Here is a 13,842-nt window from a genome sequence, read left to right as displayed (position 1 = left end):
ATTTCCAAATAACAGCAATGTTTACAACAACCAGATAAGGTTGTTTGAATGCCTAATCATCACCTTTAGCATGATTTTACAGAAATGACACACATTTTTTTTTTATTTTATGAGCTTGGGTTTATTGTAAAACACTGCAAATTAAAAAGGTGAGATACAAAGTTGCAATCTTTAGATTATGAGTGATATAAAGTCATAGTAATGAAACAAAGTAAAAAAAAGTGACAAAATTTGCAGTTGTTAGCTATAAAGCTGCAATAGTGAGATTTAAAGTCATAATTATGAGACATACAGTCACACTAAGTGGAAACAAAGTCACAGTTGTGAGATATGTTGAATTAGTGAAATATACTGTCAAACTTTGAGATAAGTCACAAAAATTAGACATAATAAAGTCAGTTTGTGAGATATATAGTTGCAGTTGTGGGAATTAAAATCACAATTCTGATACAAAAAGTTACATACTGTATATTAAAATTAGCAGTGTTGTGCAGCTATTGTTGAAAAAATTAGTTTGGTACTGTTTAAGCTATACTGTTTTAAAAACAGCTGCTGCTTAATTGTTGTTTAGTTAGTAGCAGTGCTACTTTTAGCTAGCTACTCCCACAACTCTGACATACACACACACACACACACAGCCAGGACTCGGACAGAATTCCAATTCAGCAGTTCCATTTATTGAAACCGATCTCATAATCCTCCTAATCCCCCTGCATTTTAATCTAAGATGTATGAATCACTTGAGAACATTATGTATGAGCAGTCATCTGATTGATCGCTCGACTCAGGAAGAATTGTGGTAAGAATTGCATTTTTCATGCTGTCGTGAGTTTAAGTATGTTTTGCATGTGCCGTAAAGTGCATTTCTCCAGACGTGGGCATACTGTGTCATTATAGACTGGCTGTGCCAATATAAATTCCACAAATCCAACACCCCTAATCATTTTCAGATCAGCCAATAGGGTGTGTCCATGCGAATCCCAAAGCAGAAGAAATAAGAAGGAGCCTGGTTCACTTCCACACATGACACACAGGACGGAGGAAGGATGCATGCTGTAATCGGAGAATTAGTGAAGTGTGCCCAGCCGTGGGCCTGTGTGCGTGTGAGTGCCATAAATCAAGCGGAGACACGTACTGCTCCTCACACCTCTTCTACAGTGTGTTTAATGGGCTCTTTACTGCAGGGAAGCAGTCGATCAGCACTTAGCAACAAAATTTACTCAAGCCCAAACACAAAGGGTTTCCATGGGTAAGAAGTGAAAAGGATTTAAAACTGTAAGTGCTCAGTGAGGGAGATCTGGAGGAACTCTACAGGGACGAATCTAAGACATCTCTATAAAACAACACTTTGCAGAAGTGCGTTTAAATATCTCTGCAGCTTAGCTTTAAAATATATCATAAAGTAGGTTTTATAAAATGCAGTAATTATATGATACAGTATATACTGTAAATAATTTTATTATATTGAATTGCTATATTTTATATGAATTTTAGATTAATACTGTATTGAAATTGCATGTATTTAATTTGAATTTTAAAATTGTGATACAGTTTAATAGGTTAAAACTTTTAAATGAATTGTTTTCTTTTCTTTTTCTTATTTGGCCTTTCAATCGTTCATTAAAGCATGTTGGGCTCCTTTTCAGGTTATTTTAAGTAGTTCCCAGCACCTGGTGGACAAAGAGTTTGCAGAACAATGCAACATGTGTTGGTGTAGGAGGGGGAACCTTTAGGGAGCGTAGAGAAAATGCTGACAGAGCGTTTGACAGATAGGAATTCATAAGCTTCAGTTTGGGCTGTGTCAGTTTGAAAACAAGCCCATTTATGAAAACACAACTGGGCCTTTCTGCAGTTCCCTTTGGTCACCCTGAAAGTGTGTTGCAATAAGACACAATATTTTTGGTCACATTATGAAGAGTGATTTCCTTGATTTCTGTAGGATGTTTTAATTTCGAGATGCATCAGTATTTATTTATTTTTTCTTCACAACCTGTGTTGAGTCTGTGTAGATTCTGTGTTTCTTCTGGGTATTCCGTAAATACATTGAGTTTCTGCTGCTTGTGTTTCTCTTGCAGGATGATAAAGATCTGGTGCATGAGTTTGTGATGGCTGAAGGACTCACATGCCTTATTAAAGTGGGAGCTGAGGCTGATCAAAACTACCAGAACTACATCCTCAGAGGTACCACATCACCACACATGAATATATGTGATTCATATTTTTAAACAACTACCAAACATATAAAACCAGCACTTTAGATGTTCAAACGTTTGGGGGTCAGTGAGTTTTTTAAATATATATATATATATATATATACACAGTGAGGAAAATAAGTATTTGAACACCCTGCTGTTTTGCAAGTTCTCCCACTTAGAAATCATGGAGGGTCTGAAATTGTCATCGAGGTGCATGTCCACTGTGAGAGACATAATCTAAAAAAAAAAATCCAGAAATCACAATGTACGATTTTTAACTATTTATTTGTATGATACAGCTGCAAATAAGTATTTGAACACCTGAGAAAATCAATATTAATATTTGGTACAGTAGCCTTTGTTTGCAATTACAGAGGTCAAACGCTTTCCTGTAGTTTTTCACCAGGTTTGCACACACTGCAGGAGGGATTTTGGCCCACCTCCACACAGATCTTCTCTAGATCAGTCAGGTTTCTGGCCTGTCGCTGAGAAACACGGAGTTTGAGCTCCTCCAAAGATTCTCTATTGGGTTTAGGTCTGAGACTGGCTAGGCCACGCCAGAACCTTGATATGCTTCTTACAGAGCCACTCCTTGGTTATCCTGGCTGTGTGCTTCGGGTCATTGTCATGTTGGAAGACCCAGCCTCGACCCATCTTCAATGCTCTAACTGAGGGAAGGAGGTTGTTCCCCAAAATCTCGCAATACATGGCCCCGGTCATCCTCTCCTTAATACAGTGCAGTCGCCCTGTCCCATGTGCAGAAAATCATCCCAAAGATGATGCTACCACCCCATGCTTCACAGTAGGGATGGTGTTCTTGGATGGTACTCATCATTCTTCTTCCTCCAAACACGTTTAGTGGAATTATGGCCAAAAGTTCTATTTTGGTCTCATCTGACCACATGACTTTCTCCCATGACTCCTCTGGATCATCCAAATGGTCATTGGCAAACTTAAGTCGGGCTGGACATGTGCTGGTTTAAGCAGGGGAACCTTCCGTGCCATGCATGATTTCAAACCATGACGCCTTAGTGTATTACCAACAGTAACCTTGGAAACGGTGGTCCCAGCTCTTTTCAGGTCATTGACCAGCTCCTCCCGTAGTTCTGGGCTGATTTCTCACCTTTCTTAGGATCATTGAGACCCCACGAGGTGAGATCTTGCATGGAGCCCCAGTCCGAGGGAGATTGACAGTCATGTTTAGCTTCTTCCATTTTCTAATGATTGCTCCAACAGTGGACCTTTTTCACCAAGCTGCTTGGCAATTTCCCGTAGCCCTTTCCAGCCTTGTGGAGGTGTACAATTTTGTCTCTAGTGTCTTTGGACAGCTCTTTGGTTTTGGCCATGTTAGTAGTTGGATTCTTACTGATTGTATGGGGTGGACAGGTGTCTTTATGCAGCTAACGACCTCAAACAGGTGCATCTAATTTAGGATAATAAATGGAGTGGAGGTGGACATTTTAAAGGCAGACTAACAGGTCTTTGAGGGTCAGAATTCTAGCTGATAGACAGGTGTTCAAATACTTATTTGCAGCTGTATCATACAAATAAATAGTTAAAAATCATACATTGTGATTTCTGGATTTTTTTTTAGATTATGTCTCTCACAGTGGACATGCACCTACGATGACAATTTCAGACCCTCCATGATTTCTAAGTGGGAGAACTTGCAAAATAGCAGGGTGTTCAAATACTTATTTTCCTCACTGTATATATATATATATATATATATATATATATATATATATATATATATATATAGAAATTAGTACTTTTATTCAGCAAGGATGCATTAAACTGATCAAAAGTGACAGTAAATTGTCAAATAAATTCTGTTTTAAAAACTTTGGATTCATCACAAAAAAAAAAAAAAAGCATTAGTTTCCACAAAAATATTAAGCAGCACAACTGTTTTCAATATTACAAATTATAAGAAATATTTCTTGAGTTCCAAATCAGATTAGAATAATTTCTGATGGTTCAAGTGACACTGAAGACTGCAATGGCACATAGTGTTTACTGTATTTTTACTCTATTATTGAACATAAGAGACTTTCAACCCCCACCCAAGAAAAACAAAGCAAAATAAAACGTACAGACCCCAAACTTTTGAACAGTTTTTATTGAAACATACAAATATAAGAAAATGTCAACCAGGACCTTCCTTGATCATTTACGAGTGACAGTTCAAATGAACTGCTGAATCAGAATTTTGAATTGATTTACTGAAATGGAAAGTTTCAGCTGATTTATGGAAATGAATTAAACTAACCAACATTTTGAATTGTATTTATTGATTTATTAATCTATGTTAAGACAGAGATTGCGAGTCTCAGAACAAGGAAAGATTGTGAAATTAGTCTGCATTAAACTGCAGTAAAATAATTATGATATTAATATTATATAATAATTGTGAATATATTGTTAAAATTCAGTATATATCTACAAGCTTAATTTATAGCGTCAGTAGAATTGTAAGTGTAAAACAGTAATAAAATGAATAGATTTAAAATGATAATGGTAAATGCTTTTAACTGTATGGTTTTGAATTAGAGCTCACTGAAATTTTTGTTGTGACTGTCTTTACATTATACCACATTATAACTCTCAGTGATGTGACTACAAACCACTAACACTATACCACAGTACCAAACACCTATACATCCAAACCACATCACAAGGAGTTAAATTACTATAACATAATAATTCTTAAAGTTAGGCACCAAACATCTTCTACCCAGCACTATTAATTTGCAATAAAGCATCAGAATGTCTTCTTTTCCTCAGAGGGAGGGGTGCCAGGGGGGTTGCTGAAATTCGGTTTACGATCTGCAACATCCTGCCAGGCCTTTTTATAGGGCGCTTAAGCATGTGGGCCCTGCCCTCTCGCAGTCGGCTGTGAAATACAGGTGACCTCTCGGGGAGGCTTTCCAGCCCCCTTTAGACCTCCCCATTGGCCTCCAACCTCATCCCCAGGCAGAGGAAGCTCTTAGTGGCCTGTTAACATGCCTGACCTTTCACCTCACATGCATGGGGAGAATAAATTTACCAGGGCAACCAGGAGCAATGCGTTTGTTAATGGCAATTATAGGGGTCAAAGAACGGTGCGCGTGATGGTGCATTTCTGTGCTTGTTTTGTTTGCGAATGCGCACACGAGTGGTTACATCTGGGTATCTGAAGCATATTTGTGTGGTATGTTTAAGCTTGAGGGTATCAGCTTCCATTTTTAAAAGTTTGTTTGTGCATGTGGGTGGCGGGGCGTCTGTGTGTATACAAATGTGTACACAAATACACAAAAGCAGAACATTACATTAGAGCCGTATGACGTACTGTATTTACTGGATGCAGTAGGAATCTAGTGTAAGCTGCTCTGGCCTGTTATTATTTTTATTCCTCACTTTGAATAGCCATAACCTTTTATCTCTATAGTAAAAAAAACAAATTCCAGAACTTTGAATGCATAAAGGGTCTGTGGCTAGTTGGATGTTGTGTAATTATGGGATTGATGGAATGTATGGTCACCCAGCAATTATTCAAAATTTCAGCTCCACTATGCCATTTTTAATGTAAAGACTTCACATGCAAGTCTCTTTCCTCATGGGAAACAAATGTGTAAGTTTCACCTTTTTTCAAGAGTGGATCTTTTATGAACGTCATTGTTGGAGGTTATTTTGGTAATGTTGGGCAATGTTTATGTAATTTATTTCTGTGATGGCAAAGCTGAATTTTCAGAAGGCATTACTCCAGTCTTTAGTGTCATATGATCCTTCAGAAATCATTGCAAGGTGATGATTTGGTTCTTAATAAGAATAAACATTTCTTATCATTATTAATGTTAAAAACAGTCATGCTGCTTAATATTTTTGTGGAAACCATGATACTTTTTTTCAGGATTCTTAGATTTTAGCATTTATTCAGAAACAGGAATATAAATCTTTTGTAATATTGTAAATGCGCATTCTTAGTAACATTAGTTCTGGCAGGTCATGTGATTCAAGTTTGCACCAGCTGACTCTCAGCTGATCCACGTCTACCTATAGGAATATGACGCCTATCACATCATTCCTATATAGGTCTATTCAGTATTATTCAGCAGCTTTATTGCTTGCTCATGAGCTAATTACCCTCCTCCATCCCCAGCTCCACCTTTCATCTCAGTCAGGACTTGGCTTTCTGATATTCCTTGTTTTCCCAAATCAGACTCCTTTTATCTTGTATGATGTGGATACACTAAAATGTCATTTAGAACATTAATTATATATTTTTGTTCTGTTCGGCTTACCCTAATTCATTCATGACAGGCTGCATGGATGGGCAGGGAGTTTTTACCCAGAACAGAACCATACTGCCAATCCAAACTGTATGCTAAGTGTCAATCATTTTGACGATAGTGGTCCTGACAGAATTTCTTTTTTTTTTTTTTTGTCAGAAACAGAAAGTTTTTTGACCCCAAACTTTTAAATGGTTGTTTATGTTTTTTGATTGTTTGCTGGAGCAAAAAGCTACATGAATTCAGTCTTCATGCTCTGTGGGAGAGCTCAAAGTGATTTCTTTACTGGCCGCTGCTTGTTTATAGTCAAAGCAGTTGGATTTACAGGGTCAGGGACTGACGACAGACACCTAAACACTAAATCCGCATGTTGAGACTTACTGGCAGTCTGTACGATTTACAGCCTGTCCGCAATGACAGCGGCTTTCTGTAACACAAAAACAAAGCTACACATTACTCCCCATAGTATAATATTTCAGCTATCCCAAAATGGAAATACATTTTGTGCATTTGAAGGAACGACTGGTACAACAGTTATGCTAGACCTTCCCTACAGAATGTCAAAGTATTTTTCTCAATGTGAAAGTTCTTCAGGTGTTTTATATAGTGAAATAGGCAGTAACAGCGTGGCTATTCCTTTTTAGACTTCCACATTTTATTTCCTAGTTTCCACACCCATATGATTCATGCTGCTGCTATGCTTTTATGGACTCTCAGTAAGTCTCAGCACACCTTTGGGTAACAGGATGCCATAATTATCTCAAACTGAGCCTGCATGCTTCTCTAAAGGTTTGTCGTGCATCCTTATATTTACAGCTAAATTAGTTTCGATATAAAACACACAGTTGAAATGAAGTGGCATTGTCCTGGTGGGACCTGATTTCAGTGTGTTTACTTGCAATCAGTGCTTGTGCCCTGGTTATAGGTTTGAACCCACATTGACACAAACAACCCAGTTGATTAAGACGCCAAATGCTAAACTCCCATCTGGGACAGAGCGAAACTGAAAGAGAATGAGAGATACAGTGAGAGAGATCAAGAGGATGATGATGATGACAAGCTGTCTAAATGATAGCTTCAATCCATTCCCGCTCATTTGCACTTTGTTTACTTCATTTGTCTCTGTTTTTGGTGTTTTTGTGCGAGTTGGTTGTTTGTTTGGAATGGATTGGTCTGGCTGTGGGAAAGAGCTGCTGTTGTAGACTCTCTTCTCTGCAGCATGGCTGTAACCTGGATCACAGATGACCTAGTTTCTCATGACCAGAAGAAGAAACACACGCTGCGGTGATCTTTTCTTTCCAGTGTTCTTTTGGGGAACATGCACACATGTATACTGCAGACCACATTGAAAATGTGTTATTTTTTCATCTAAATCTGGAAATAACCAAAATGGTTTGTAGACTGAAAGTTTTGGTGACATTTAACATGTTTAAAGCTCCACTCAGCAGTTTAGTTTATGTTGCGCTGACTGATAAAGCATTTTTGTCTAACACAAACTGACACCTAGTGGTGTGGATGTAGCACATGGACACAAACGTTTTTTGGTTACTGATGCCATTGTAGAAATGCAGTATTTACAGTCAACCATTATTCATTTTTTTATATAAGCAAAAGTATCTAATAAACTTAAAGGGATAGTTCACACAAAAATTTAAATTCTGTCATTAATTACTCACCCTTATGTTGTTCCAAACCTGTTAGACCATCGTTCATCTTTGTAACACAAATTAAGATATTTGTGATGAAATCCGAGAGCTTTCTGACCCTGCATAGACAGCAACGCAACTGATACGTTCATGGCCCAGAAAGGTAGTAAGTTGAAATAGTCCATGTGATATCAGTGGTTCAACCTTAATTTTATAGAGCTACGAGAATACATATAGATAAATACATATAAATAAATTTAGACCACTTAACTTAGTGATTGCTATCAGGATGTAAAGAGACCTTCAGCCAGCATAACAAAGAAAAAATGTTTTTTGAACCAAATCATCTACCCTGCCTTTAATTTGTGTGTAGAAGATGAACGAAGATCTTACGGGTTTGGAATGAGATGAAGATGAATAATTAATGACAGAAGTTTCATATTTTTGGGTGAACTGGCCCTTTAAGAATACAGGAAGTTTCAGAATGGTCATGTGATCTCAAAATGGCTGCCCTCAATGAGGTGCCCGGGTCCATGTAGAATAAAACAGAAAATTGTATGCACTTTTAAGGCTGGAATACATTACACAACTTTTGTCTCCACCATTTACAGTTTGAAAAAGTTGATGATAGTTGTCAAATGTCAAAGTAAGTTGGAGTCGACAGAATTCACAAATTTCACTTTTAGCTTCAGACCTATGATTCCATTCAGTCAGAGGATATCAAACGTGTGATATCTTGAGCTGATTTAGCACACATACAGTGCCGTGAAAAGGTTTTTGCCCCCTTCCTGTTTTTTATTTTTAAATTTTTGCATATTTATTTTGCACACTTAAAAGATTCAGATCATCAAACTAATTTTAATATTACACAAAAATAATGCAAGTAAATACAAAATGCAGTTTTTAAATGATGATTTCATTTATTAAGGGAAAAAAGCTGTCCAAACCTAACTGGCCCTACGTGAAAAAATTAATTGCCCCCTCCTATTAAATCATGAAAGAACGGTGATTAACCACATTATTTTAGAAAGCTGAGTTAAATTTCACTAGCCAAACCCAGGCCTGATTACTGCCAGACCTGTTGAATCAAGAAATCACTTAAATAGAACCTGTCTGACAAAGTGAAGCATGCTTAAAGAGCAACACATCATGGCGTGATCTAAAGAAATTCAAGAACAGATGAGAAACTAAATAGTTGACATATATCAGTCTGAAAAGGGTTTCTAAGGCTTTGGGACTCCAGCGAACCACGGTCAGAGCCATTATCCACAAATGGAGAAAACTTGTAACAGTGGTGAACCTTCCCAGGAGTGGCCGGCCTACCAAAATTACTCCAAGAGCACAAAGACGACTCATCCAGGAGGTCATAAAAGAACCCAGAACAACATCTAAAGAACTGCAGGCTTCACTTGCCTCAATTAAGGTCAGTGTTCATGATTCAACAATAAGAAAGAGACTGGACAAAAATGGCATCCATGGGAGAGTTCCAAGGCAAAAGCCACTGCTGACCAAAAAGAACACAAAGGCTTGTCTCACATTTGCCAAAAAATATCTTGATTATCCCCAAGACTTTTAGGCAAATATTCTGTGGACTGTTGAATGTTGAACTTTTTGGAAGGTGCGTGTCCTGTTACATCTGGCATAAAACCAACACAGCATTTCATAAAAAGAACATCATACCAACAGTCAAACATGGTGGTGGTAGTGTGATGGTCTGAGGCTGCTTTGCACCTTCAGAACCTGGATGACTTGCCATAATTGATGGAACCATGAATTCTGCACTCTATCAGAAAATCCTGAAGGAGAATGTCCGGCCATCAGTTTGTGACCTCAAGCTCAAGCTCACTTGGGTTATGCAGCAGGACAATGATCCCAAACACACCAGCAAGTCCACTTCTGAATTGCACAAGAAAAACAAAATTAAGTTTTGGAGTGGCCAAGTCAAAGTCCGGACTTAAATCCAATTGAGATGTTGTGGCATGACCTTAAACAGTCCTTTCATGCTTGAAAACCCTCCAATGTGGCTAAAACAATTCTGCAAAGAAGAGTGGACTAAAATTCCTCCACAGCGATGTGAAAGACTCATTGCCAGTTATCGCAAACGCTTGATTGCAGTTTTTGCTGCAAAGGGTGGCACAACCAGTTATCAGATTTAGGGGGCAATTACTTTTTCACGTAGAACCAGGCAGGTTTGGACAGCTTTTTTCCCTTAATTAATGAAATCATTATTTCAAAACTGCATTTTGCATTTACTCGGGTTATCTTTGTGTAATATTAAAACTAGTTTGATGATCTGAATCATTCAAGTGTGACAAATATGCATAAATAAATAAACTTTTTCACACCACTGTATTGTTTCAATTAGTCATTTGTCACGTAGCAATGAGGCGCATGTTTCTGCATTTGTTTGTTGTGTTTGGAACAACTTGAACGTTAGGTAGTGTATGATCCTCAGTCATTTGGTGTATGATGCCCAGTTTTCTCTGTAACCATTTACAAGTCTGCAAGTGAATGATGCCTAGTGTTTTCAAATCTGTTCAGATATTAAAGGTGGGGTAGGTGTATTATCACCTTTATCCAAAATGACTTAGTTTGCATTTACAAAGTATACATTTTATCAGTTTATGCATTTCCTGGCAATCGAACCTATGAATTTGGCTTTGCTAGTGCCATTCTCTCTATTTTTAAGCACAAATGCAGCACATGCACGCATTTAAACATGCATTTCTCTATGCAGATCCACATCTTCTCTTTTCACTCATATCATGGTGAGATAAGGCTGCTCTTCTACTGGGCCACTCTTGTTGGCTGCTTTGAGCACCTGGGGGATCGTTGATAGGAATACTAGAGGCCTGAGATTTCAGCGCCATCACTCCAAGCCAAACGCATGAAAACACATGGAGAAGTTGGGTCAGTGCCACAGTGTAAATCTGGGTTTACACCTTCCCTCTTAACACACTCTGTGCTCTGTCCAACACATTTGCACGCTTATGATCCTATTTTGCTCTGTCCGTGAAAAATCAAGACGGCTGAGTACATTCAACATTGTAGATCGACATGACAGGCTGAATGTAAAATGCTAACCAGGTATATACAGTGCGGTCTAGTAAGACCACATAGAAAATCTGTAAACTATTATAAAAATATAAAACAAATATATGCAGTATAAACACAAAAGAAATCAATACTTTTCAGAAATGAAACTAATCAAAAGTGACAGTAAAGACTTTTACATTGTTACAAAAAATAATAAATGCTGTTCTATTGAAGTTTCTATTCATCAAATAATCCTGACAAGAAAAAATCATTGTGGTTTACACAAAAATATGAAGCAGCACAACTGTTTTCAACATTGATAATAATGAGAAATGTTTCTTTAGCACCAAATCAGCATAATAGAATGATTTCTAAAGGGTCATACTGAAAATTGCCATCACAGGAATAAATTACATTTTGAAATATTTCAAATATTATTATTAAAAAAAAAATGTAATTATATTTCACAACACTAGTATACTGTATTTATAATGTATTTTTTGGTCAGATATATGCAACATTGGTGATAATTGGTGACTTTCAAAAACCGACCTCAAACTTCTGAACAGCATTGTTTGTTTGATTGATTGATTGATTACATATTTATGTATGTATTTATTTATACTTTTAATAAATGTACATTTAAATTAAATTATTACTTTGACAATATTATTATTATTTGTAATAGAAAAAAAAAAAAAAAATATATATATATATATATATATATATATATATATATTATATACAATCAGACTACTTTCAGTAGTAGTCACACGGAATGGGAATGTGTCCAGTGTTGTGCGTTTAATTAAATTGGTAGTGCATTTTTATGATTCACTAAAATGTGCTCCTCACATTTAAAATTTTAGCACATCTCTCACCATTTTATTTCACTGTTTGTGGATATGAAGCGTCAGAACTTTCAGTTCCCATATAAAATCCCTACTAAAACACACACACACACACACCCTTCCCGTTTAGTGTCCCTCTGTGAGCTGAATTCGGCCCTGTGATTGAGGCCCCTCACACGTGCGCCTCGGGCCAGAGGCCTCTCAGTGGCTGCCGTCCTTTCCTAGACCCGAGGGAGCTTTTCCCCCATAACCCCATCACAGTGGCTGAGCCTGGGGTCCCACAACCATCTGGACTCCACCAAAGCAGCAGATCAGCCCAGATAAATTTTATGAGTGAAGGGAGGAAGGTGAAATTAGCAGGAAGAGAGCATGAGAATGTTTATCACTCCATTTCTGATGACAGAGTTACGAAGTGCACTAGTTGGCAGTTAACATCAATGGCGATCTTTCTAACTCCCTAGAGTCCCTGAAAGCCAGTTCTGCCCTCAAATCACCATCCTTGTGGTTTACAGATAGATATGCTATTAAATTGATTTTAAGTGTCCATGTAAAAGCTTTTCTTGTAAAATGTGTGATAGTGAGTAAAGGGCCTTATGTAATGTGTCTGGATGGTGCAGAACATATATATTAGAGACACTTGAAAGGATATTTCACCCAAAAGAAACTCAAAAATTATGTTTTCATTCACTCACCCTAATGACATTCCAAACCTGTTGGACTTTCTTACTTTTGTGAAGCACAAAATACAAGCTGCCTTGTATTTTCTGTGAAACAAATCGAAACAAAACATCTTTTAGGAGCCAATTAGATGGTCAACTTCATAGAAAATGAGTGAAAATACTTATATAACACATTTTAATATAAACACAACCATGTTGTTTAAGAGAACAAACTTTTGGGTTGCAAGAAAACTTACGTTCTCTTAGATAAAAAGTTAAAATTGTGCTCATAATAACGATAAACACTAAAAATTTTTGTACGTCACGTAAATCAAATTAACATGAGCTGCTATATGATTTTTAATCCCGTTATGCACAGGTTTTTGCAAGATATATAGTACATAGTATACAGTAGTCAACATTTGAAGTGGATCAAAACCTTTCATCAAAGTTGTCCTAAAACCTAAAACCAAAATGCGTTCTTGTCTTAGGACAACTTTGATGAACTCGTTTGATCCACTTCAAATGCTGACAACTATATATAAAAATAGCTATATCTGTAATTTATTTTATTTATTTTTTTCACTTATTTGCCAAGGCAACATTTCAAATTAAAATTTTTCCTAATTTCAACTAACAATTAAAAAAAAAAAAGCTTTAGATTTAATTAAGAACAACGACACTGAACCAAACCAAACACTCCCCAAACCAGACCAGTTTTTAGTAGACAATTTTTACAGTGACATGCCTGTTAGTACGCTAAAATAACTGAGGCTGCCTTGTAGCCTGAACCTGGCCGAGAGAGACAGAGATGAATCAGGCCATGACTCTTGGTAATTTTAAATCATGTGAGGGCCAGAGAACTGCTCCCTTACCAGCCCTAAGTCTCCCTCACCCTGTCCAGCTATCACAGAGATGTTTATGGAAAAGAGATTCATGCTGATGATATTTGTGTATGGTGTATTGTTTGAAAGATGGCACAGCACTATAAGTAGCTACATTTCGACTTTAAATTTGATTTCTGTTTGCATAGTACAGTGTGTTTCACACAATATGATTTATTACAAACAAGTGACCGCCAGTGTGAATTTTTACAGTTTACAGTTTTTTGTTATTTTGGCAGAAATATCCTTTGAATGTAGTCAGTATTTTGTCATGCCATATTCAGTCTATTTCAGTCTATT

General features: G+C 37.1%; 1 protein-coding gene across 1 annotated transcript in view; it reads left to right on the top strand.

The window, feature by feature from the left end:
* The window catches only part of fhod3b (formin homology 2 domain containing 3b), a 181,231-nt gene that overhangs the window by 106,536 nt on the left and 60,853 nt on the right, over nt 1–13,842 (top strand). The window contains 1 exon segment of the mRNA XM_058746369.1: nt 2,076–2,181. Coding sequence (XP_058602352.1) covers nt 2,076–2,181 — 106 coding nt within the window.

This window comes from Onychostoma macrolepis, chromosome 16 (assembly GCF_012432095.1).
Source record: "Onychostoma macrolepis isolate SWU-2019 chromosome 16, ASM1243209v1, whole genome shotgun sequence".
NCBI lineage: Eukaryota > Metazoa > Chordata > Actinopteri > Cypriniformes > Cyprinidae > Onychostoma > Onychostoma macrolepis.
This window is presented reverse-complemented; position numbering and strand designations above follow the sequence as displayed.